Source organism: Artemia sp. Qi Xiang Cuo, chromosome 21 (assembly GCF_049724085.1).
Source record: "Artemia sp. Qi Xiang Cuo chromosome 21, ASM4972408v1, whole genome shotgun sequence".
In the NCBI taxonomy this organism is placed as follows: domain Eukaryota; kingdom Metazoa; phylum Arthropoda; class Branchiopoda; order Anostraca; family Artemiidae; genus Artemia; species Artemia sp. Qi Xiang Cuo.
In genome coordinates, this window is record NC_142814.1 from 42139156 (window position 1) to 42161973 (window position 22818).

The 22818-nt window shown below is 35.5% G+C and overlaps 1 protein-coding gene across 2 annotated transcripts in view; it reads right to left on the bottom strand.

Moving 5' to 3' along the window:
- Positions 1 to 22818, bottom strand: part of LOC148939570 (uncharacterized) — a 61335-nt gene that overhangs the window by 28135 nt on the left and 10382 nt on the right. Inside the window, exons 1-3 of one of the 2 annotated variants that reach the window (XM_089106598.1) lie at positions 8999 to 9021; positions 5626 to 5868; positions 1036 to 1252 (exon numbers count right to left, since the gene is read on the bottom strand). In XM_089106598.1, coding sequence (XP_088962724.1) covers positions 1036 to 1252; positions 5626 to 5788 — 380 coding nt within the window. In that variant the 5' untranslated portion in view covers positions 5789 to 5868; positions 8999 to 9021. Of the gene's footprint in view, positions 1 to 1035; positions 1253 to 5625; positions 5869 to 8998; positions 9022 to 22818 lie in introns of those variants that run through there. The other variant, XM_089106597.1, reaches the window with a different exon arrangement.

Here is a 22818-nt window from a genome sequence, read left to right on the forward strand (position 1 = left end):
TTGCTAGCTTACTACTGAGACCCAATGATGCAAGCTACATATGCATATTGCACTATGCCAATACATAGGTTAAGTAAGTATATAAGTTAACAAGTTAATAAGGATGCGAGACGAGTAAGTTCCCTTTGTGAAATGAGATCATCTTACTAAGAGGGAAATGATGTGAGGAGACCACCCTCCGATGCAAAAACCTTCCCCCAACAAATCCATCTTTTTACTAGTTAAATCTCGCATTAGGTCGTATTGAATATGCTGTTGGTCTCTTTTAGAGCGGTTGCCTCAACTGGGGTTGTTACCCCAAAGACCCGTGTTACTTTTCTCCAGCGAATCCAAAACTGAGCAATCAGAGCATCAACAGCTGTCAACATCCTTCCTTGACTATTACAGGAATTATCTAGACATGGCATTTATGGCAATGATTTACTAGTATATGCACCGCACTTTATTCAGGTAGCTGCCGCAGCTCATGCCTGACAGAGCAGCCAAAGTGATGACTCACATGGTACAGATTATCAGGATAAATTACAGCAAAAACCTTCCAGAAGTGCCTAAAAGTGAGTTATTTTTAATGTACTGCCGTCATGCAGAATCACGTCCCAGCAGATGTTATTTCAAATAAGCCTTCCCTTAGTCACGGTTGCAGCAGTAGCTGCAATGCGGCACAACAGCCTGCAGTAGCCTAAATTTTAAAAAACGGTTTGAAGAGACTGTCAAGAGCGACAAACTTTCCAGTTAAAGGGGATCCAGTAATAGCTATTAATTATAATAATAGCTATTACATATGTTTATCTTAATAGTAAAATTTATCGTAAAATGATGGTGCCGTGAAACCTAATGTGAAACATAAGGAAGCATGATCAACTTTCTCATAATTTGGGTCTTTAGCCAAAGTCGAAATAGTTCCCATGAGACACCCTTCCAAGCTAGCTTTGCTTCCATTTAATATTCGTGAATGCCACTTTTCTACCGTTAAGACATGGCTTGTTGTGAACATCCCCTTCCCCACCTACCCAGCTATCTACCCGGCTTTCCTACCTGACACCAATTTCTTTTTGTCTTCTTCTCGTTTCATCTTCATGAAGAACCTGTTTCAGTCTGTTGAATAGAAGATGTTTCTCTTCTCGCAGTTCTGACAGACGCTTTTCTAACTTCACTATCTCTTCTTTCGTCTCTTCCAATGTCAGCGCTGTTGCTTTTTCTTTATCTTCCTTTTCTCTTCTCTGTCTTTCCACCTCTTCATCTAACTGTTCCTCTACAATAAAATATAGAGTTAACCCAGCTGCCTTTTAGAAATTAATTGCTTGTTCAACATTTTACCGGAGGTAATAACTTATTTATTATTATTTATTATTGGTCAATTTTCTCATGCAAGTTCATACATAATTTTCGTAATTTTCAACTAATTTTCTCATGCACAATTATTCCAGTAAAAGATTACCCCTGAGAGCAATAAGATCAATAAACACTGTATCTAAAAAGCTTTATAAGAAGCTAGGTTAGCAGCTTTGATCAAGTTCAATTCTAATCAACAATGGCCAAATAGGAAGGATTAAGAGAGCTATTTCTACAGAGTATGAATATTCAAGGGTTTTCTATTTTCTCATGTTTTTCACGGGGTTCTTTGCATGATTCTTGTTTTCAAGAGATCAGTCCCTCACAGCCTTTGTGAATAAATACCTTAAAAATTTTTATGTCAAAATAAAAAAAAAGAAAGAAAGTACAGAAAGGCGGAAAAAGAATAACTTATTTATAAATTATTCAGGGAACAAAAGTCATCCTAAATCTTTCCGTGGAAAATTGAATTTGAGTAAATTTGCATATATTAGTTCAAGCAGAAAAAGGGAGGCCAGGTCTAAGGGGCTGAGAGGTTAAAAACGCATAATTAGAGAAATCGACGAGCTTCAAGCAGATATGCAAGTCGGGAGAACTTGGTGGGGGGGGGGGGAGCGTTTTCATCTAGCCAGTTCCCTCTCTCTCCAAATCTCATAATTTTTTTATATTTCCTATAATTGCTTATACTTTCAACACAATTCATCTGAGCAACTACATTATTTTGTAGTTTTATTTTCAAAAACGTTTTGTAATTGTTAATTATCTTCTGCTAAAAGTGCTAGTTCTGATTAAATTTTATTATATCTGGGCTCAAACAGCAACCATCCTGTGGCTCAGAAGATTGTCCTCAATGTTGCCAAAAAGCGTCAAGTATTCTGAATATGAAAAAAACATTGCTTATATTTTTTGGCCAATAGGGGGAGGGATTTGGTGAAACATACGTTCCTACTTCTCCTTATGTTTACTCATTCTGCCAAGTCTGTTATTTATGATACGAGTTATTACTTCCCTAGAGATAAACCTAAAAAATTCCTTGGATACTTATAAGCATCTTATATCTTTACAGTTCTCATTTTTTGGCAGAAAATGTCTGCCAAAATGTCTGATAATGACATATGTCTGATAATGAGTAAATGAATGTGTAAAAATTACCAATCAGTTACAACATTACCATCTATTTACCATCTTTTAAATCACCATCTATTTACCCATCAGTAAAACAACAGATGGAGCAAAAACACAGCAATAAGATGCTAGCCAACGACTTTGACTTTGTTGACAAATTATGACAAGTATTTTGCAACAAAATCACATATTTTTGGCTAATTGTCAAAGAAGATAAGCGTGGTAAAAGCTTTACTTGTTTATAATACATTGAGCTTTAATTATGCTCATCGAAAGCATAGCATTGTATAAACGATCATAGGAGCAAAGAGAAAAAGACGGTCCCAAAAGCACGCCAGGACTTATACTATGCACAATTACAATACATAAAATTACCATAATATACTGTGCATAATATAGTGTATAGTATCAACAAAATATTATAGCCTACATAACTAAGCATACAATTTGGTTATATACACAACAAGAGGTCCAAAGAGACACAGCTGGTCATATACAAAAAAAATGGTATTTATACTATGCACAACCATTATAGGCTACATGTATATTATTATACCATGTAAACTTATGCACACAGTTTGGTCTTATAATCCCCCATCCCTTATTTTAGTTGATGGTGTATCGTCACAATAAATATTTCCACTTTTTTATCTATGGCCACTTTTATTTTGCCATTTGTAATACTTATTTAAGCTCTATTTCTTTTTCAACCTAGTCGTTTGCACAATCATTTATTTAATTGTAAATATTTCATTTTGACAGTGAATTGATATTTTGATTTCAATTTTTTTTTTTTTTTGACAGTATTTGAATTGGAATGCGAATTCGGCTATTTTTTCTTTTAGTCTGTGATATTTGATTGCAATAAAGTATTATGATTTTATTCCCCTCCCCCCTTATTTATATTCTTTCATTAATCAAATAAAGTTTATTTTAGTTCTCGGACACGGATTTTCTGGATTTTTTTTTAATCCGTTAAATTCGTATTGACCATTTTTATGCTCGACTGATGCTTCTTTTACTTTTGTCTTGCTGTATTGGTTATTTTTTTGTTTTGCTTTCTCTTTTTTTGCTTTCTCTTTTTTGCTGTATTGGTTATTTTTTTGTTTTGCTTTCTCTTTTTTGCTGTAGCCTATTGGTTATTTTTTGTTTTGCTTTCTCTTTTTTGCTGTATTGGTTATTTTTTTGTTTTGCTTTCTATTTTTTTGATTTCTCTTTTTTGCTGTATTGGTTATTTTTTGTTTTGCTTTCTCTTTTTTTGCTTTCTCTTTTTTGCTGTATTGGTTATTTTTTTGTTTTGCTTTCTCTTTTTTTGCTTTCTCTTTTTTGATGTATTGGTTATTTTTTGGTTTTGCTTTCTCTTTTTTTGCTTTCTCTTTTTTGCTGTATTGGTTATTTTTTGTTTTGCTATCTCTTTTTTTGCTTTCTCTTTTTTGCTGTATTGGTTATTTAATTTTGCTCTCTCTTTTTTGCTGTATTAATTATTTTTTTGTTTTGCTTTCTCTTAATGGACATATGAAGCAAATTCGGCTCTATTAGAGCTTGTTACATCCTTTTGAAAATAAATATTATCTTATACACAAAAATAGGACCAAAGAGATAAAGCTGGTCCTATACACAGAACAGGATTTATACTACAGACAATTACTATAAATATATATTACCATATTATACACCCGATTCGGTCCTATAAACAACAATAGGGCCTGAAGATAAAAAGATGAATTATTGTGCACAAAAAAATGTACTTTCATTCCCTTTTTTTATGCTATTTGTGCATCTATTCTATAAGCTAATCACATTAACTCTTAATCGAATGTTACAAAGGGAATCCAAATAGGACCGCCTTTTTTTTATCCATTGTTGTGTTTACTTCTTATTATTATATTAAAATTTAAACTGATAAAAAGGAAGGCCTTTCAAGCCAGTAAAAATAATAAAAAGTTTTTTAGTCGAAACATTTCTTACGAGTGAGCTCTTTATGTTTGAACTTTCGCTTAATTACGACAATACGACTATACACAAAAGAAACCCTAATCTAGACAGGGGCGTCAGCCCCCGGTTGTAGGGGTTGGGCAAAATGCATTTTTTGAAATCTAGAGGGGCAATTCTGTTGGTTTTGACTTTTTCAATCTTAATGTAAATACAATAAAAAATCGAAATAAAAGGGGGCAATTGCCCTGTCCTCCAATTGACACGCCTATATATAGGGAACACGATAGGAGCAAGCGCTGGGCCTCTATTTTTGAATACCAGATAAGGTGGTCCGCGTATGCAATATTTATCTTCATCTAATAAATAAAAAATTATTCTGGTGAGTTGTTTTTATAAATTGGACTTCATTGATGCTAACATCACCCTTTCAAAGCAGTTAAAGGGCCCGCCCCCCTCCCAGAATAAGCAAAGAACAAAATAATGTCTGACAATCTCAATACTTAAGTTGTGGAAATACGGTTCTTTTGATTCATTGGGCCCCTAAAAAAAAACCTTCCTCTCCCTAGGGTTCTAACCATTTAATGTAGATGAATAAACTAATCAATAGGAGATGGGCATCTGAAAACTTTGTCTAGGACCCAGCATGTAAATAAGACAGATTTTATTTCTTTCTTTTTCTTTGGAATAGAGACCCTTTAAAAGGAGCAGGGTTCAAGACCTGTATTATCTGTCAGTGGCCACGCTGCTGAGCAGTAATTGAAAGAACTTCCTGACAGCTAGGAACCTTCTCAAAGAAAGAAATCAGCTTGCCAAGCTTTTCCTTCTTTCTTTCTTTAAGTTCTCTTTCAAGCCTTCTAAAGAGCAAGGTTAAGCTTGGCCATGATTCTGAACAGTTTCAAAAGCAAGCCATAATAGCCAGCGCATTTTTAAAAAGAAAAAATAAACTCAACAAGTATTTTTTCTTTCTTTAAATGCTCTTTCAAGGCCTCCTGAAGATCAGGTTTAAGCTTGGCCATGTTGCTGAGCAGTTTTAAAAAGCATGTCTCGACAACTAGTAAACTTCTCAAAAAGAAGAAACCAGTTTACCAAGTTTTTTCATCTCTCTTTCTTTATGTAAATGCTCTTTCAAAACCTCCGAAAGAGGAGGGTTAAAGCTTGACCATGCTGCTGATCTGTTTTAAAAACCAAGTCATAGCAGCCAGAAATCTTTAAAAAAAAAAAAAAACGACTTACCAAGTTTTTTCTTCTGTCTTTCTTTGTGTATATGCTCTTTCAAGGCCTCCCAAAGAGCAGGATTCGGCTTTGGTCTTTCAGATGGGATCAATGCTCTTGACATAATAGGCTTCTTTATAGAGCTCTGGTGCTCTTTATGCTTCTCAGTAAAAAGAATGCTCATACACGTTTATGTTGAATTTTATTATCGAATGAAATCCTCTGAAGCTAGATCAAGTAATATGGCTGAACTTACTGATCCCCCTAAAATATAATAAAAAGCCTTACTGACAAAATTCAGAAAAACTTGCTAATATACTAAAATATAACAGAAAACAAAAATAGCAGCAAATACTCGATAGTAAAATGTGGCTAAACTTGATAATATAATAATAAAAAAACCTAGTGATAAAATACGGATAAACTTGATAATAGAATATGGCTAAAACTGATAATAAACTTGATAATATAATTAAATGGCCCACTTGATATGGGTCATAAAATGGCCCATAAGTTGACATGGTATTCACGTGATGGTAAGACAGAAAAGTTTATTGTTTATGTAATAGTAAACCGAAAACTGGCAGGATCAATACAAGATACTAGGGTATATAGGAGTGCTGGTATTGATGTTAAAAGTAAAGATCGCCATCTAGTGGTGTCTAGGGTTAATTTAAAGCTATAATTTCGGAAGGGTAACTACCTCCTGGAAAGTTATGATGTTGCTAGACTCTAGGATGAGAATTTGAGAGAAACTTTCAGGAACAGTTGAATGCTAGAATTGAGAGTTTAAAATTTGACAATGTGGAAGATGTTTGGAGTAATTTTAGAAAAACAATTTCTGAAGTTGCTGATGGTGTCTTGGGGAAGAAAGTTAAGACTGCAGCTAAGAATATTAGTGAAAAAGCTTTATGTCTAATAGAAAGGAGGAGGGTTGTACAAGAGTTTTCTGAGTGATAGATCATATGAAAACAAAGGGAATGTAAAGAAAGTGGAGAAAGCATTAAATATGAACTAAGGAGGTGTGGAGGCCATTGATAAAATTACCGAGGATCTGGAAGATGCAGCTAGACGACATAAAATTCGGTAAAACATTGTACTGGCATGTTAATGAATTCAGAGGGAGTAGTCAATCTAGACCTATCCCAGGTAAGATAGGAATGGGGCCACAATTAGTGATACGGAAGGAGTTAAAGAGAGAAGGGCGGAACATTTTGAGGATGTGCTAAACCGAGATAAGTTGCAGGAAAAGATATAGAGGAAAATGAAAAAGTTTGTGATACCTTGGATGTTAAGATTTGTTTTGTGAGGAAGAATTAGTGACAGTACTAAAAGGATTAAAAAAAATAATAAAGCTCCAGGTGCTGATAGGGTGGTAAATGAGTTTCTTAAATACTTGTGGCTCTAAGGTTAGAAATAAGTTACTGAAGATTATGAATATGATTTTCGAAAAAAGGGAAGTACCTAACAATTTAAGGAAAACTTTAATTAAACCACTGTATAAGAAAGGTGATAAGAGCGAGTGTCGTAATTATCGTCTGGTCTCTGTAGGTAACAAATTACTTAGTAATATGATACTTTTTAGACTGAGAGATGCTGTAGACAAATTTTTAAGAGAAGAACACTGCGGTTTTAGAAAAGTTAGAGGATGTGTTGACCCAATTTTCACTCTTAGGCTTATAACTGAGAAGTACATGAGTTGTCAAACACCTTTGGTCCTCAGTTTTATAGATTATGAGCAAACATTCGATCCTGTTGATATTAGAGCTTTAGCAAAGGTCTTATCCTTGTATGGTATACCAGACAAATAGATAAAGGTTATTAGTGCTATGTACAAGAATAAAACTGCTGCAGTTAAGGTCGGAAATGAGGTTAGCAGCTGGTTTTGTATTAAATCAGGAATTAAACAGGGTTGTGTTCTATCCCCCTTTATATGGATCATTTTGATGGACTTTGTCTTAAAGAGCACAAAAAAGGCAATGGGAGACCACAGAATCAAATGGGGAGGAAAAATTCTCCTGGACTTAGATTATGCTGATGATTTAAGCATCCTAGATGAAAGTGTGAGAAAATGAATGGAATTTTAGAGGTTTTGCTAGTTCAGGGTGCTAGAATTGGTTTGAAAAATTAATGTTAGGAAGACTAAGTCACTAAGGCTAGGAATAAGTGAAGATGAAAAGGTGACGTTGGGTAATGAAAAGATTGATCAGGTGGGCAGCTTCACTTACCTTGGTAGTATTATCAGTAAAGACGGTGGGAGCAGTGAAGATGTTAAAAGTAGAATAACCTAGGCTCAGGGTGTTGTTCACAGTTAAAAAACAATTTGGAAGAATAGGAAGATAAGTCTGCAAACCAAGATTAGAATATTGGAAGGTACAGTGATGACAGTGGTCAAATATGGCTATTAAGCATGAGTGCTCCGAAAAGTGGATGAAGCTTTGCTAGATGTTTTCCAGAGAAATTGCTCACGGATTGTTTTGGGTACCCGGCTGACTGACCTTATTTCAAACAGTAGGCTGTACGAAAAGTGTTGTTCAATCCTGCTTTCTAGGGCTATAATGAAGGAAAGCTGAGATGGAAGGGCACGTTCTGCAGATGACGGATTACAGAATGCCGAAGATTGTCCTTGTCGGCCAACTGTCTAGGGCTAAACGGAAAGCAGATTGTCCACGTCTGGGGTGGAGGATGTCATAAAAAAAGATTAAAGGAAATGGGAGCTTCCTGGGAGGGTGTAAAGAGGGAGGCTTTGAACAGATTGGGATGGAGGAGGAGCGTGTGTAGCTGTGTTGGCCTCAAGCGGCTTGGTGCTGCAGTGAATTGTTAGTACCGTAGTAGTAATAGTAACATAATAAAAAGACTAAGTGATAAGGTACAGATAAATTTGCGAGTATACTAAAGTACAAAGAAAACACAAATAGCAGCAAATACTTGCTAATAAAATGTGGTTAAACTTGATAATCATAAGCAGCGCAATAGAACTGCCTAAGTAAAGAACGATTTTGGCAAAATGTTTTTTTTTTTTGTATCTTCTGACCAGGGCACTTCGTACAGAAGGAGTGGTAATAGGAACTTCGAAAAGGGCTCATTCAATTGGAAATTGAAAGTTCTAGGGGCCTTTTAAGATTCAACAGTGATTAGAGGGTAACCACCTTCCCATGCCCATATTTTCCCCAAGCACATCCAATCTAAATTTTGAGATAGCCATTTTGTTTAACATAGTTGAAAGGTTGAGTAATTATGATTTTGGAAGAAGTTTTACAAGGAAAAGTAAAGAGCTACATTAAACCAAAGACTATCAGAAATAAAGTCAATTAACTTTCCAAGCATAAAACTACCATAAATCACCATCAATAAATAAATAAAACCCAAAATGACCCGAAATATAATAAATTACCATTTCAAACTCGAAACGAGCAGAAACTATCACAAAGAGGAGTAGGGCTTACGTCTTTGTGTCATCTAAAGATCAGATTTGCACTTACTGAAAACAAAATACAGGTTAAATGTTTTCTCTTTTGTAATTTTAATAAATCCACAATTATTAAGACTTTCAGAAATGAATATTAGTTTGTATGTTAACTTGCCAATCCATATTCATTTTCTTTTTCAGCGATCTTGATTATAATGGTGATTTCTTTTTCTTTTTTATATATTATTTGAAATAAAAACACATAGCTCGAAAACAAAGATTGCTTTCAGTAAAGTGTAAATTATGCTATGGTCTTTCAAATGCACAGGGGGTATTAGCCCTACCCCTCTTTGTGATAGTTTCCGCTCGTTTTGAGTTTGACATGATAATTTATTGCAATTTCTGTTCGTTTTGGGTTTCATTTGTTTGTCCATGGTGATTTATGGTAGTTTTACACTTGAAAATTTATTGCACTTTATTTCAGCCAGTCTTTAGTTTAATGTCTTTCTTTACTTTTCTTTAAAACACTTCTTCTGAGGGAAGAATGACTTAAAATTAGTATCTGTTGGTTTTTGATTTTCATACTCTTTTTTATTGGTTAAGAAAATAACATGTTAATTCTTTTCAGTTTTTCGCAACAATTTTGTCAAAACATACAGCCCAAAACCCTATGAAAGTTTCAAATTAATATTTTTAGCTACTAAATATATTGCAGCTACGCCCTTTTAACATCCCCTTCAAAATGCCCTAAAAGCTTCAACTTAATACATTTACCCATTTCAAAGATATTCCAAATATCCAAGTTTGACAAACTTGGATGGACAAGGTGTTTTTTTACTTAGTTTTATAGCAGCTTTCCCTGAATGTTTGTACTTTATACCCTATTCCAGTTCTAAATATATTTCCTATGCCGTTTTGACAACCTGGATGCATCCAAACTATTTTGTTTCAGTTCAATAGAAGAAAAAGTGGCACTAATATTAGTAGTTCTGGAAGTTTTAGTTTAATACCCTAAGGTGTTGTTAGGATATTCCTGGTACATCCCCCCAATAATCCACATGTAGATAGTGTGTTTGTTCAACCTCCCCCTCAAAATGTCCTGAAAGCTTCAGCTTAATACTCTAAGATGCTCCTTAGATATTGCTAACATGCCCTGCTTGTACATAGAGTGTTTTGATTTAGTTCAATACTTCTCTCCCCATTCAACGAAAGTCTTACTTTAATGCACTCAAGATTGGCAATATTTGTAGTTATGTAAATTAGCAATATTTAGCAATAATACTAATAGCAGTAATAGGAGCATTGGGAGTAGTAGCAGTAGTGAATTTGTACCCAGCAAATTTGTATAGCCTACAAGAGAATTCAAACATCAGACTGTTTTGACAGAATTTTTTTAGGGACCATTTTTTTAGCAATGTTTATTTTCCAGTGTTAAAAAAAGCAATCTAGATAGGTCATAAGTTCAGGAAAATTTGTTTAGAACCATAAATTTAGAAAATGCTTGTTATGATGTCAAATTCAAATGTGTTTCTTAGCTTTCTGTTTTCTTTATTAGTGTTTACAAGCCTTCTTAGCATAACAGATTGCACTTCAGACTTCTAATATGAAGATTGCAGGTTTGACTCTTATTGTAGCCTAGTCAATTTTTCATTGGGATGTTTTTTCCATAGTTAAATTTTTTCCAACATTTATCATATGAACGACACCAAAAATACTTAGAAAAGTATAATAAGTTCTGCCAAAGATTAGTGTCTGCACTAAATATTTTAAAAGACATTATAATTTAATTTGATGGTCAATAGTATAGAATAATTTGTCAGCATAAATATATAAAATAAGATGAAATTAAAGTTTTTAATTAAACTGTCTTTCTTTTGACCATTCAAAGCTTGGTCCCCTGGTACTTTCTATTTAAACTGAAACGGTATGACTTTCTATGTGCTATAAGAATTTACAATTCATCTTAGAAATTACTAATGAAGGGTTTGAATGTTATATCAATTTATTGAAGTTTCTGGGAGTCTTTAGGGAATCTTTTCCCATTTTTGCGTGTCGCAGCTATTTAGCTATTTGCTATTTGCAGCTATTTAGCACACTGATTACCTATACTTTTTATGGAATTAAAAATTAAATAACAACATTATTTATACATAAGTTATAACCTTTCAAAATGTGCACTTTATATGCATAGAATATATTTCCCAGATTTCAATAGGCTGTAAATCTTTATCTAAAGTCATGTTTTTACCAGCTAGAAACGATTTCTATCTTATTCAGATCCTCCAAGAAAAAATTTCTTGCTTAAAAATTGAAAGCTTAAAAATATTACTTTTCTACTCACATAAAATTTTCTGTATTTATTTTTCCCTGTACAGTTTTTCTGTAATATTTAAATTTCTTTTATAGTACAAGGTAGTTGGGATTTGGAAGTTCTGTTGTTTTGGAAAAGGACTTATACAAATTCTGAAACTAAGGGAAAAACCTCACCAAAAATAGAAATCAGAAAAACAACAAAATTCAGGGCCCATGTATAGATAAAAAACTCACAAGACAAAAAAATAAAACCATTTCCATCCTGCTACTTCTTCCTTCACACTATGTTACAGAACTCCTACCTATCACCTGAGTGTTTAGTTTTTCTATATGAAATGTTAAATTTTTTGAAATTCTGTTATTGTGACCTTAATGACACCTATTTTATGCCAATAAAAAACTAAATGGCCCTTTTATCTATGCAAATTTTACATAACTTTTACACTGTAAAAGCGCTTAAGTTTCAAATCTCTAGAGTCAGCACTATATCTATTGAAATTTAGTATATTCTAGGTCAAGCTTTATTTAAAGTCAGAACGATCCAAATCAACTACTTTATTTCTAATAAAAGCTAAGTTAAGTTTTGTCCAAACATCTAGTGTTCTACCTTATTTTTGAGTTGAAATCATGGTGGTGATAAATGGTAGCATTGTAGTTTAATGGCTCTTCTGATCGCTTCTTAAAAAAACAAGTTTTTTAATTGAAAGTAAGGAACGACGTTAAAACTGAAAACAAACAGAAATTATTCCGTATATGAAAGGGGAAGTCCCCTCCTCCACGCCTCGCTCTTTACCGCTAAAGTTTTTTATTGTTTAAAAAAAAGAGTTGTGAGAAAGTCAAACTTTAGCGTAAAGAGCGGGGCGTTGATTTTTTGCATCTTGCAAACACATCATGTCTTCTTTTGTTATGATTCTTTTGTGCCTATGGTCTTTTTAAGGGCAATTCACACTCTCTCAACTGACCAGATATAGTACTTCTAGCTTGCTGATTTCTAAGACCCAAACTAGCAAGGGGTAAACTAAGATAGTCACAGTTAGTAAAAGATACTGCTGAGTCCTGAAACACTCAAATAAATAACACTTACAATCAAAGCAAGCTGGTCTATTTCAAAAGTACCATGTAACTAGACCCCGAAGCCGCGCCGAAAAGTTGGTGGCGCGCCACCGAAAAAAGATGGTGGCGCGCCGCCGAGCTTGCGTCAGCGCGCTGACGCCGCCGCTGATTCTATCGGCGGTGGCGTCACTAATACGCCGCCGTTTTTTGTTTTTTTTCTCTATTTTTTGCTTATTGATATCGACCTCTGGGCTTCAACCGTCATACCAGCTAATCTGTTTCTTAAAGATAAATACTGTCTCTTGGGCTCGCCATGTATATCGGTTCGTAGGAAGGAGAAGAAGAAGTTTTTCTTGAAACAAAAATTCTACCTTCCACTTTAAAATTCTGTTAATTTTTCTTTCTGATTTTTCGGATGAAAAGAGGTAGGTAAAAGAGCATTAGGCAATTCAGGATGTTATCATAGGCAGCACAATCGAGCTGCCTAAGTAAAGAACAATGTTGGCACAATGTATTATTTATTTATTTTCCATACCAGATCAATTCGTATCAAAGGAGTTGTCGTAGAAACTTCGAAAAGGGCTCATTCGATTGGAATAGCTAGTGCCCCTTTTATTAGTCGAAAGTGATTGGAAGGCAGCTAACACCACTTCCACGCCCACCATTTCCCCAAACACATCCAATAAAAATTTTAAGATAGCCATTTTGTTCAGAATAATTGATTTCCAGAGAGAAAATATGCTTTTTGAGGAGGTTACTCCCCCACAACCCATAGGGCAAGGGTTTTAAGTTATGCCCTGGGGGTATATAAGAACGATGTTGACACAATGTATTATTTATTATTTTTCCTTTAGACCAGGGCACTTCATATCGAAGAAGTTGTTGTAGAAACTTCGCAGAGGCTCATTCAATTAGAGATTGGAGTGGCTTGTGCCCTTTTTAATAGTCGAAAATGATTGGAAGGCAACTAACACCCCTTCCACGCCCACCATTTCCCCAAACACATGCAATCAAAATTTTGAGATAGCCATTTTCTTTAACGTAGTTGAAAGTTCTGGAAATTAGGTTTTAGAGGATAACAACCACCCTAACAACCCTTAGGGTAAGGGTTGTAATTTATGCCCTGGGGGCATATAAGGTGTTTGTAGAAAGCGTTGTCGTAGAAACTCAAAAAGGGGTCATTCGATTGGAAATCGAAAAGCCTAGTGCCCTTTAATAATCGAAAGTGATTGGAAGGCTTGACATTTTTATAGTAGATATCGATGTGGGTATAATGTATCATTTTTTGTTGTTGTTTATACCAGGGTACTTCGTATCGAAGGAGTTGTCGTAGGAACTTCGAAAAGGGCTCATCCGATTAAAAATAGAAAGGGCTGATGTCCTTTTTAATAGTCGAAAGATTAGATAAAAATGCACTGTGTTAATGCTAATTCCCAATAAGGCATCTCAGCAGTATCCCAAGAACGACTGAGGGCATTATGTTCAAACTTTCGGGGCTTCTTCTGCTCTTAAAAATGTTGTTAAAAATTGCTGAAAATTTTTTTCCAGCACACAAATAGCAGGCCAAACTATAAATTCTTAAAAAAACGAAAAGATTTAATATAAGTTGGGCTCAAAACCCCTATGCCTTCCCAAGGCCAGAACATAATTTGCACTTTACTGAAAAAAATACAAATGAATGTGCATTGTCAGTTTAATAAACATTACTGATATTTAGTATTCAAAATGTTAATATTATTTGATTTATTAAAGTTATAAAAGTAAAAAAATTTATATTTTTTCAGTAAAGTGCAAATTTTGTCCTCTCTTCGGGAAGGCATAGGGGTTTTGAGCCCAACTCATGTTTATTTCCGCTCGTTTTGAGTTTGACTCAGTTATTTATTGTAATTTCTGTTCATTTTGGGTTTCATTTATTTATCGATGCTGATTTGTGGTAGTTTCCCGCTTGGTAGATTATCTAGAGCTAGTATAGAAATATATCTATAGAAATGAATTACATTTTTTTTGCACAGTTAGCAGAGCACATTGAAGTTGAAGTAGCCTTAAACTTTGACTTGAAACGTCATAACTTGACCACTTCTTTCAGAAAAGAATTTTGGAGGGTTATTCCGTGCTGATAAGAGAAGAGGGTAAAGGTGCAGTTTAGTTCCCCCTGTAGTGTAGGGCGCAGGAGCCCTATGGTAAAGGTGCAGGTTAGTTCTCCCTTATAAAAACAACTTATTTCAGCAGATACAAAGACAAAGTCTATTTGCGCCATTCTGTGGGACCCCAAGGTCCAATGCTAGCATCAAATCCTGCGAGTGGCAGCCTACGCTCATCGAGTTCTGGCTGTATTGGCCACAAGTGCCCCAGCTAAACGGCTTTTTAGCACGACAGGACTGATAGTGACTGCAAAAAGATCAATGGCTCCAGGCAGAGTGAACAAATTTACTTTTGTTACATCAATTGTAACTGAAGTGACGTAACCACTGATTTAAAATTGTTGGTGTTGTTAAGCCATGGTATCTGACTTGTATACAGTGTTTTTTCGATGTTGTTATTTGTTTTTGTTTTTTTTTTCACTTCCTTTTCGTATGTATTTGATGAACAGGAGATGTTTGAACTTCAAATTTTGAAAGTTATACACACATTAGCCCAAATCATTAACAAGAAGGAAATGACTAAACACGGGATTTTATAGGAACAGTGCGATGTTAAACATAAACACAACACAGGTTTCCCTGGGTCTAGTGGCAAAAATGAGAATTCTACTTGGTCTGATCGACGGTGAACATAAACACTTTCCGCACGGCCCAATAAATTCCTGTTTTGTCATATTGTCCTTGGTATGTTTTTAGCCAACCATTTAAAAATCCTTACTAAAATCGAGGTTGAACGTGCTTGGTGAAGAGAAATTTTTATTATTATTTTTAATCAGAAAAATCGGCGCGCCGTGCCGCGCCGCTGGTCTAAAATCGGCGGCGCGCCGCCAAAAAATTAGTAAATAAATTACTAGTTTATTGAAGAAAATCACTAAATCAACCAACAAATCACTAAAACCTCGTGATTTTCTTTCCTCGCCGGGTGGCAACCCTGGTTGGGATTTGTTATGAGAATGTAAAGGTTGGTATCACTTATCAGTGCTCCCTGGATACGGAAAAAACTTCAAATTGTTTATTGGTGGGTAATTGTTTGTGTATCTTCTTTTATTTTACATCTGACTAGAGAAAGCTTGCCATGGTAAGTTGCATTTTATTTAAATTATTAAAGAATGAAGCGTAGTTGCCAATAAGTTTACTACTTGATTCAAAAGAAGGGATAGCAGATGAAACGAATGAGTTTTGGAATTTTTCGAAGTTTCATCTCTACTTTATATTGTTGTTTTTTTTAATTAGTGTTTTTGATTATATCGGTGGTATCACAACAGCCCTTACTGTGGTCTATGTGCTCTCTCCCAAGAGAGACCACTAGGATCTACCTTCCTAGGTTTGATTATATTGTGCCATAATTTGCATAAAATATTAAGGTTGGTAAAATTTTCGAAAATGAAAAAAAAACATGGTAAATTGCATCAAAATAGGTTTTTTCACACATGATGGACCCCCAACTAGCATCCCATCATTTGCAAAAAAAGTTTTCAATTTTATTGTGAATCTCCACTTATGTCTGAATTGTTTTGAGGCCACACTTTTTTGACTATGCAATGATGCCCAGCAATCGGAAACCTGAACATTATAATTAGCCTACTCTAACTATTGAGATGACATTTTAAAATGATATAGTCAAATCAAAAATCATACACCTCTATATTTGTATTTTGGCCGTTTAAAAAGATATTTATATTATGTAGTGTACATGGGCGCCCATAAGGAGGGACAGGGGGGCGTCCCCCCCCCCTGGCTGAATGGTGCTGCCTTAGTTTTATATTTTTGTTCTGAGATTTCTATTATATAGCATTAAAAGTGTCAATTAGACCAGGTTTGCCCCCCCTGGAATTCAGCTTATGGGCGCCCATGGTAGTGTATGTATACGCGCACGTACATGTCCTGACAAGGAACTGCGTGTTTTAGCCTTAACCAATTCTATACTCACATTTAGACATAAACATCAAAGTGGAAATTAAAGATACAAATTTACTTTGTTATGAAGATAAAAGATAAAACTACTTCTTTTTTTAGGTCAAAATAATATTTTATTACTTCATGAAATGGGAAGTATTGGCATTGGGTCCATTGGATGTATTGTGGAAAGGGGTGAAGGGAAACCAGGTTGGTGAGGGATCTTGAAAAAACTTGGTACCAACCAGATACGCATTATTCTTACAACTTAGTTTCAGAAAAAAAAAATTATGAGTAATGTAGCCTATACGCACGTACATCTGTGTGCCTTGTAAAGCCAACAACTTCAGAAACATTGAAAATGATGAAAATGAACGTTGAAAAGAAACGTTAAAACGTTGAAAATGATTTACTTTTAGGTATTTACAAATTTGATGATGGTGATATATGGTTATCTCCACACTTTTTTCAATGCTCAGCATTAACATTATTTATGTATTTTTTTTACTGCAAGTAATAACGCTTTGTTCTTTTTATTAGTAAATTTTTAGATAATGAAAAATAACATTGTTTCCTTTCTAGTTAGGTACATAAGTGCCAATTTGCATAAGGTTTGTGCATTTTATGGTAAAAGCACGAAAATTGGCACATATATGTAGAAAAATACGGAGAATCTGACAGGGGACAGAACCACACTCTCTGAGCACGTTTTTTCACATTTTGCCGTGTTTTTCCGCGCGGAAAATCGTGTTTTTTTTAAATTGAAGGATTTGGACGGTTGAAGGGTCGTTTCTGATTGATTCAGGTCTGCTGATACTGAACATGTGCTCACTTTCGAAATCAGATCAATAGTATCCGAGTTATCGTCATTTTCATCATCGCGGGTCGTACTCTTTTCTGTATACTGAGGTAGTAGATGCACTTAGTGTATCCTTCATGGCTAAATCAAGTATGCTGAGTCTGAAAATGCGCTTACTTTCGATAATCAACCATCCGTTAATAAGTCATCATCAACTTTATCCTTACCGGGTGCAGATTGTCTCATGCATCTACAAAACAAGCTCGTGGTTCACATTAATGTACAACTGATGGCTTTGGTATGACTGAACTGATCATTTGCGGGTTCAAAAACGCGACTCGAAATACCTCATATCGCTAGCAGGCTTAACGAAGAAAAGAAGAAAATCCACGTGGCACGTACTTTTTAAAGAGAAAGCATATGAGAAAAGAACAAGTAACGTATAATTTACCTTTAATAAGTGCTTTTATAAATGTCTTCATATCATGACATTTTTACATGTAAAGTACATGCAGTCAAACTGCAGCCTCTTCAGTCGTTTGTACATAGGCTGCAAGGGTAGAGGGGCAGACCTGACCGACTTTTTATAGCTCAAGAACCAGCTTTTTCTACCTTCCATCTCCGAATACGACATGCTTTGTTTTAGAAAAAAAATCTGAAATAGTTGACTGTTTGACGGCAGAGCTTGAAGAGCCACTGCCCAGCAGTCTCCTAACGGTCGACACAATTGCACTATAAGGGTCTGTTCTAGTACACCTCATCGTCCCTAAGCTTGGAATTAGTTTCGGTGAATACGCTCGCTCAAACTTTGCTACCTACATTAGAAAGCAACAGTCCCAAACCGATGCTCAAAGGATTGATCTCGTCTTTGACACCTACACTCACGACAGCCTAACAAACGGAGCGCGTTAACACAGAGGAACTTCGTCTTACGCCGTGAAAATCACAAACCAAACTCCCGTTCCTTGGATGAACTGGCGTGACTTTTTGAAATCAACTGAGAACAAGAGTCAACTCTTCCATTTTTTGGCGACTATGGTAGTCCAGGAATTCCAGGACATCTTTGTAGGGGCCACTCTTGGAGACACAGTTATTTCAACGCGCGATATCGCTTTTCGCGAAGGCCTCACACTTACCAACCACAAAGAAGGTGACACTCGTATGCTGCTCCATGCCTTCCATCAGGCCCAGTGTGACTATAACTTCATAGCCATCAGAAATGTGGATTCTGATGTATTTGTGATTGCAACAGCTTTGTTCCAGTAGCTTCAGATTGAAAACCTGTTTGTCATCTATGGGCTTGAGCAAAGACGAAAATACTGCCCATTCTTAATATTACTTATTGTCTAGGACCTGAGAGGTCTCACAGCCTTCTCTTTTTGCGTGCCTTCTCTGGATGCGATACGACTTCTTCTTTTGCTTTTCATGGAAAGCATGGTGTTTGGAAGACCTGGAAGTCTGTGGAATCCCTTCTTCCGACTTTCGTTACTCTGAGTACGTCAGGAGGCCCACTCCTAGATTATCCCTTTACAGACATCCAGCTATTCGTCGTTATTTTTTGCGAAAAATCAAGCGGCTTGTCTGAAGTGAACAGTCTGCAGAAAGAGCTTTTCACACGAAAAACAGCCGGAATGGAAAGACTGCTCCCCACTACGACTGCTCTTGAGCAGCATACCAAACACTCTTATTTGCATGCCCAGATATGGGCATCATCGTGTATTCCGGAACTTTCCCCACTTGATACAGGTTTATACCAGCTGGGTGAAGCACGACGGAAGCTGGGAGCCTTTCTGAACTAATCTTCCAGAGGCAGCGACAATTTGCAAAGAACTGCTCAAATGTGGCTGTAAAACAAAATGCAAAAACAGGTGTAAACGTGCAAAAGCTTCCCTTAAATGCAGATTTCTGTTCGTGCAAAGGTTTTAATAATCAGTACAATCAGTTTTGCACTTTTTGTAGCTTTAATTGTCAGAAGCCAATTTCGACCTGTATCTTGTCCATGATAACCTCATTTTTTTTTTTTTTTTGCAATATTTATGATGAAACAAGTCAAAATCGGCTATCTTATTCCTATGATCCACTATTTTGAAATACAAAGAAGGTGATACTCGTAGGCTGCTCCATGCCTTCCATCAGGCCCAGTGTGACTATAACTTCATAGCCATCAGAACTGTGGATTTTGATGTAGTTGTGATTGCAACAGCTTTGTTCCAGCAGCTTCAGATTGAAAACCTGTTTGTGATCTATGGGCATGGAGCAAAGACGAAAATACTGCCCAATCTTGATTATCGTCTAGGACTTGACAGGTCTCGCAGCCTTCTCTAGATGCGATACGACTTCTTCTTTTACTTTTCATGGAAAGCATGGTGTTCGGAAGACCTGGAAATCCGTGGAATCCATTCTTCCGACTTTCGTTACTCTGAGTACGTCAGGAGGCCCACTCCTAGATTATCGCTTTACAGACACCCAGCGATTCGTCGTTGTTCTTTACGAAAAATCAAGCAGCTTGTCTGAAGTGAACAGTTTGCAGAAGGAGCTTTTTACACGAAAAACAGCCGGAATCGAAAGATTGCCCCCAACAGCGATTGCTCTTGAGCAGCATACCAAAGACGCTTAGTTGCAGGCCCATATATGGGTATCATCGTGTTGTCTGGAACTTTCCCCACTGGATACAGGTTCATATGGCTGGGCGAAGCACGACGAAGCTGGGAGCCTTTCTCGACTAATCTTCCTGAGGCAGAAACAATTTGCAAAAAAAACTGCTCAAATGTGGCTGTAAAACAAAGTGCAAAAACAGGTGCAAACGTGGAAAATCTTCCCTTAAATGCACAGATCTCTCTTCGTGCAAAGGTTGTGATAATCAGTACAATCAGTAGTGCATTTTCTGTAGCTTTAATTGTCAGAAGCCAATTTCGACCTGTATCCTGTCCATGAGAACATAATTTTTTTTAGCAATCTTTATGATGAAACAACTCAAAATTGGCTATTTCACTCCTATGATCCACTATTTTAAAATACCTGAAGTAGTTTCGAATTCTACATTTTATCATCATAACAGTATGCTTCTTATGTCTGAAGTTCCTTAAGTCAAGTTGTTTGAGTTGAATAAAGGATTTTTTTTAACTGAATGCTTATTCAGGAGATCTGAAACGGTAATTAATTACTTATAGTCAAAAACGTATGATCTCCTTCAGAATATTATAGGGAGGGTATGAGTTCTTGCTAGAGTATGGCATAGAAACCATGGTTATGAAATTAGTAACTCCTGAGCCAGGAATCCCATTGCAAAAATAACCACATGTTTGGAATCGAGAGACTCGAATTAGTCAGAAAAGAGATCTTAAACTTGGTCATTGCTCATTCTCAAAATTCGTGTTTTTTTTACACGCGGAAAAACCCAAAGTAGCGCGGAACAGCAAAGACAAATTTGAATTTGTGACTTAGTCGATTATTCACATTTTCCGTAACATGTTCACCAGTTTCTATACGATTACGATGAACAATACAAAGTCAGAAAGCAGAAATTACTCCGAAGTACATTTAGTATAGTGATGAAAATGATGATAACTCAGTAACCAGGAGTCGGACGAAAAAGTAAGCACATTTTTGGGATCAAGAGAAATTAGTCGGAAACGTCAGAGAAATTAGCCAGAAACGACCCTCTGATCGGAAAAATTTCCCACTCTGAAAGTCAGCTATTTTTTCCCGCGCGAAAAAACGCCAAACGGGTGCGATAATCGTGTCAGAAATGTGGTTCTGCCCCCAGTCAGATTCTTCATATTTTTCTGCATTTGTCTGCCAAACTTCATGCTTTTACCATAAAATGCACAAACCTAACGCTTATGTACCTAACTATTCCAAATATAAGTGTTTAAGCCTCCCACAGTCACTTCTGTTTCTGAACATTTATAAACATAGTTACACAAAATTGCAGACTGTTTTTGTTCTTTAAATATTTTTTTTAATCCCACCTCCTCACCTCTCAGTGGCACCAATAAATCAAAATAAAATATATAAAAAAAAGTATTTGAACTAAATGCCAAAACTAAATGCCATCTACACTTCAAATTCTACAAAAATAGCAACCAAAGAGTGGTCTTTGCATTATTGTACTATGTAGACTGTTTGGTCTCACTTTATTGATGTTAACTGAACCACAATTTGGTACTGCACTATAACATTTTTTAACTTGAAAATCCTTCATTTAAGCTCCTCACCAAAACCACTACCTGTTTCTAAAATTTTTTGTTCTTGTCTGCTAAACGTCACAAGTAGATCTTTGTTTTCATGAGAGATCATCTTCTTCGTCTGTATCAAAATATCACTTCTTAAGTACTTATTACATATAACCTTCATTACATGATGAACAACTTTGTCAGCCAATATTAGAATTGTTATATGTGTAAACATAATTTTTACCAAGACATAAATAAATACTTTTTTATTATGATAGCCCTGGTAAGTTTAAGATCACTATATTACTGTTGTAGTTTATTGGTAAAGTATTTATAATAATGAATTTGTTAATTGTTATCAATGGCAAAAGCTAAAAAAAAATTACTTCAAATATGTGATATAAAAAAAACTGTTGGCTAGACCGTGTTAGAGAGCAGATAAATTTATATGTAATTACTTATTGGTAATTAGTTTAAATTCCTATAGTTTATCAATTTTCAAAGTGTTAATAACTAATTTTTTTATAGGAAAGTGCACCAGAAAACAGGAAAGCAAAAAGAAACCTTGAATCTTTCTTCCAACCTTTGAAGCAAAAAGGTCAGTAGAATAGTGGGGGGGATCAATTATAAGTGTCTGAAGAAACACCCACAGAACATTTAGTGCATGTAATAAATGCACATCTGTAAGTGAATCAAGCACATCTGCCATCTCAACATCTTTACCATCAGTTTCCTCGCTCTATTCACAATAAATTCAGAAAAGAAGAAGAACAATTTCTTAATCAGAGCCACTTGGCTAAATATCCATGGCTAGTAATATCCCCAGCCAGCAAGACATATACTGTAAATATTGCACTTTATTCACCATGGGAAATGTTGGTGGGTACCAAAAGAATCTTGCTCTTCAAAAACTTGTTGTAGCCCTACTCAAGTCCTTTGCAAAACTTTTGGGGAAAGAAGACAATCTTAAAAAATATAGCCAGAATTTGTATCGATGAGAAGCAATTGAATCAGTAAAACTGTTCCTTTTGGCCTACCAAAACCTTAAAAAGTTGGTTATGAAACAAATAAATGACCATTATTTAGCTCAAGTAAATGAAAATAGAGAACTATTGAAAGAAATAATTCATTCTATTGTGTTTTTAGGCCAACAAAACATAGCTTTGGAAGGCTATAAAGATGATGGCTGTCTTATTATTGATGGGATTGAACCTAGCCCTGTAAGTGAAGGAATTTTTTTAGAGCTACTTTGGTTAAGAGTTCAAGCTGGGAACAAGGCACTGGAAGGTCACCTTAAAACATCAAATTCCAGAGCTACATACACAAGCAAGACCACCCAAAATTATCTTGTAGAATGTACTGGAGATGAAATTTTAAAGAACTTACTAGACAAATTTAAAAAATGGTAAGTTTTATAGTATAGTTTTT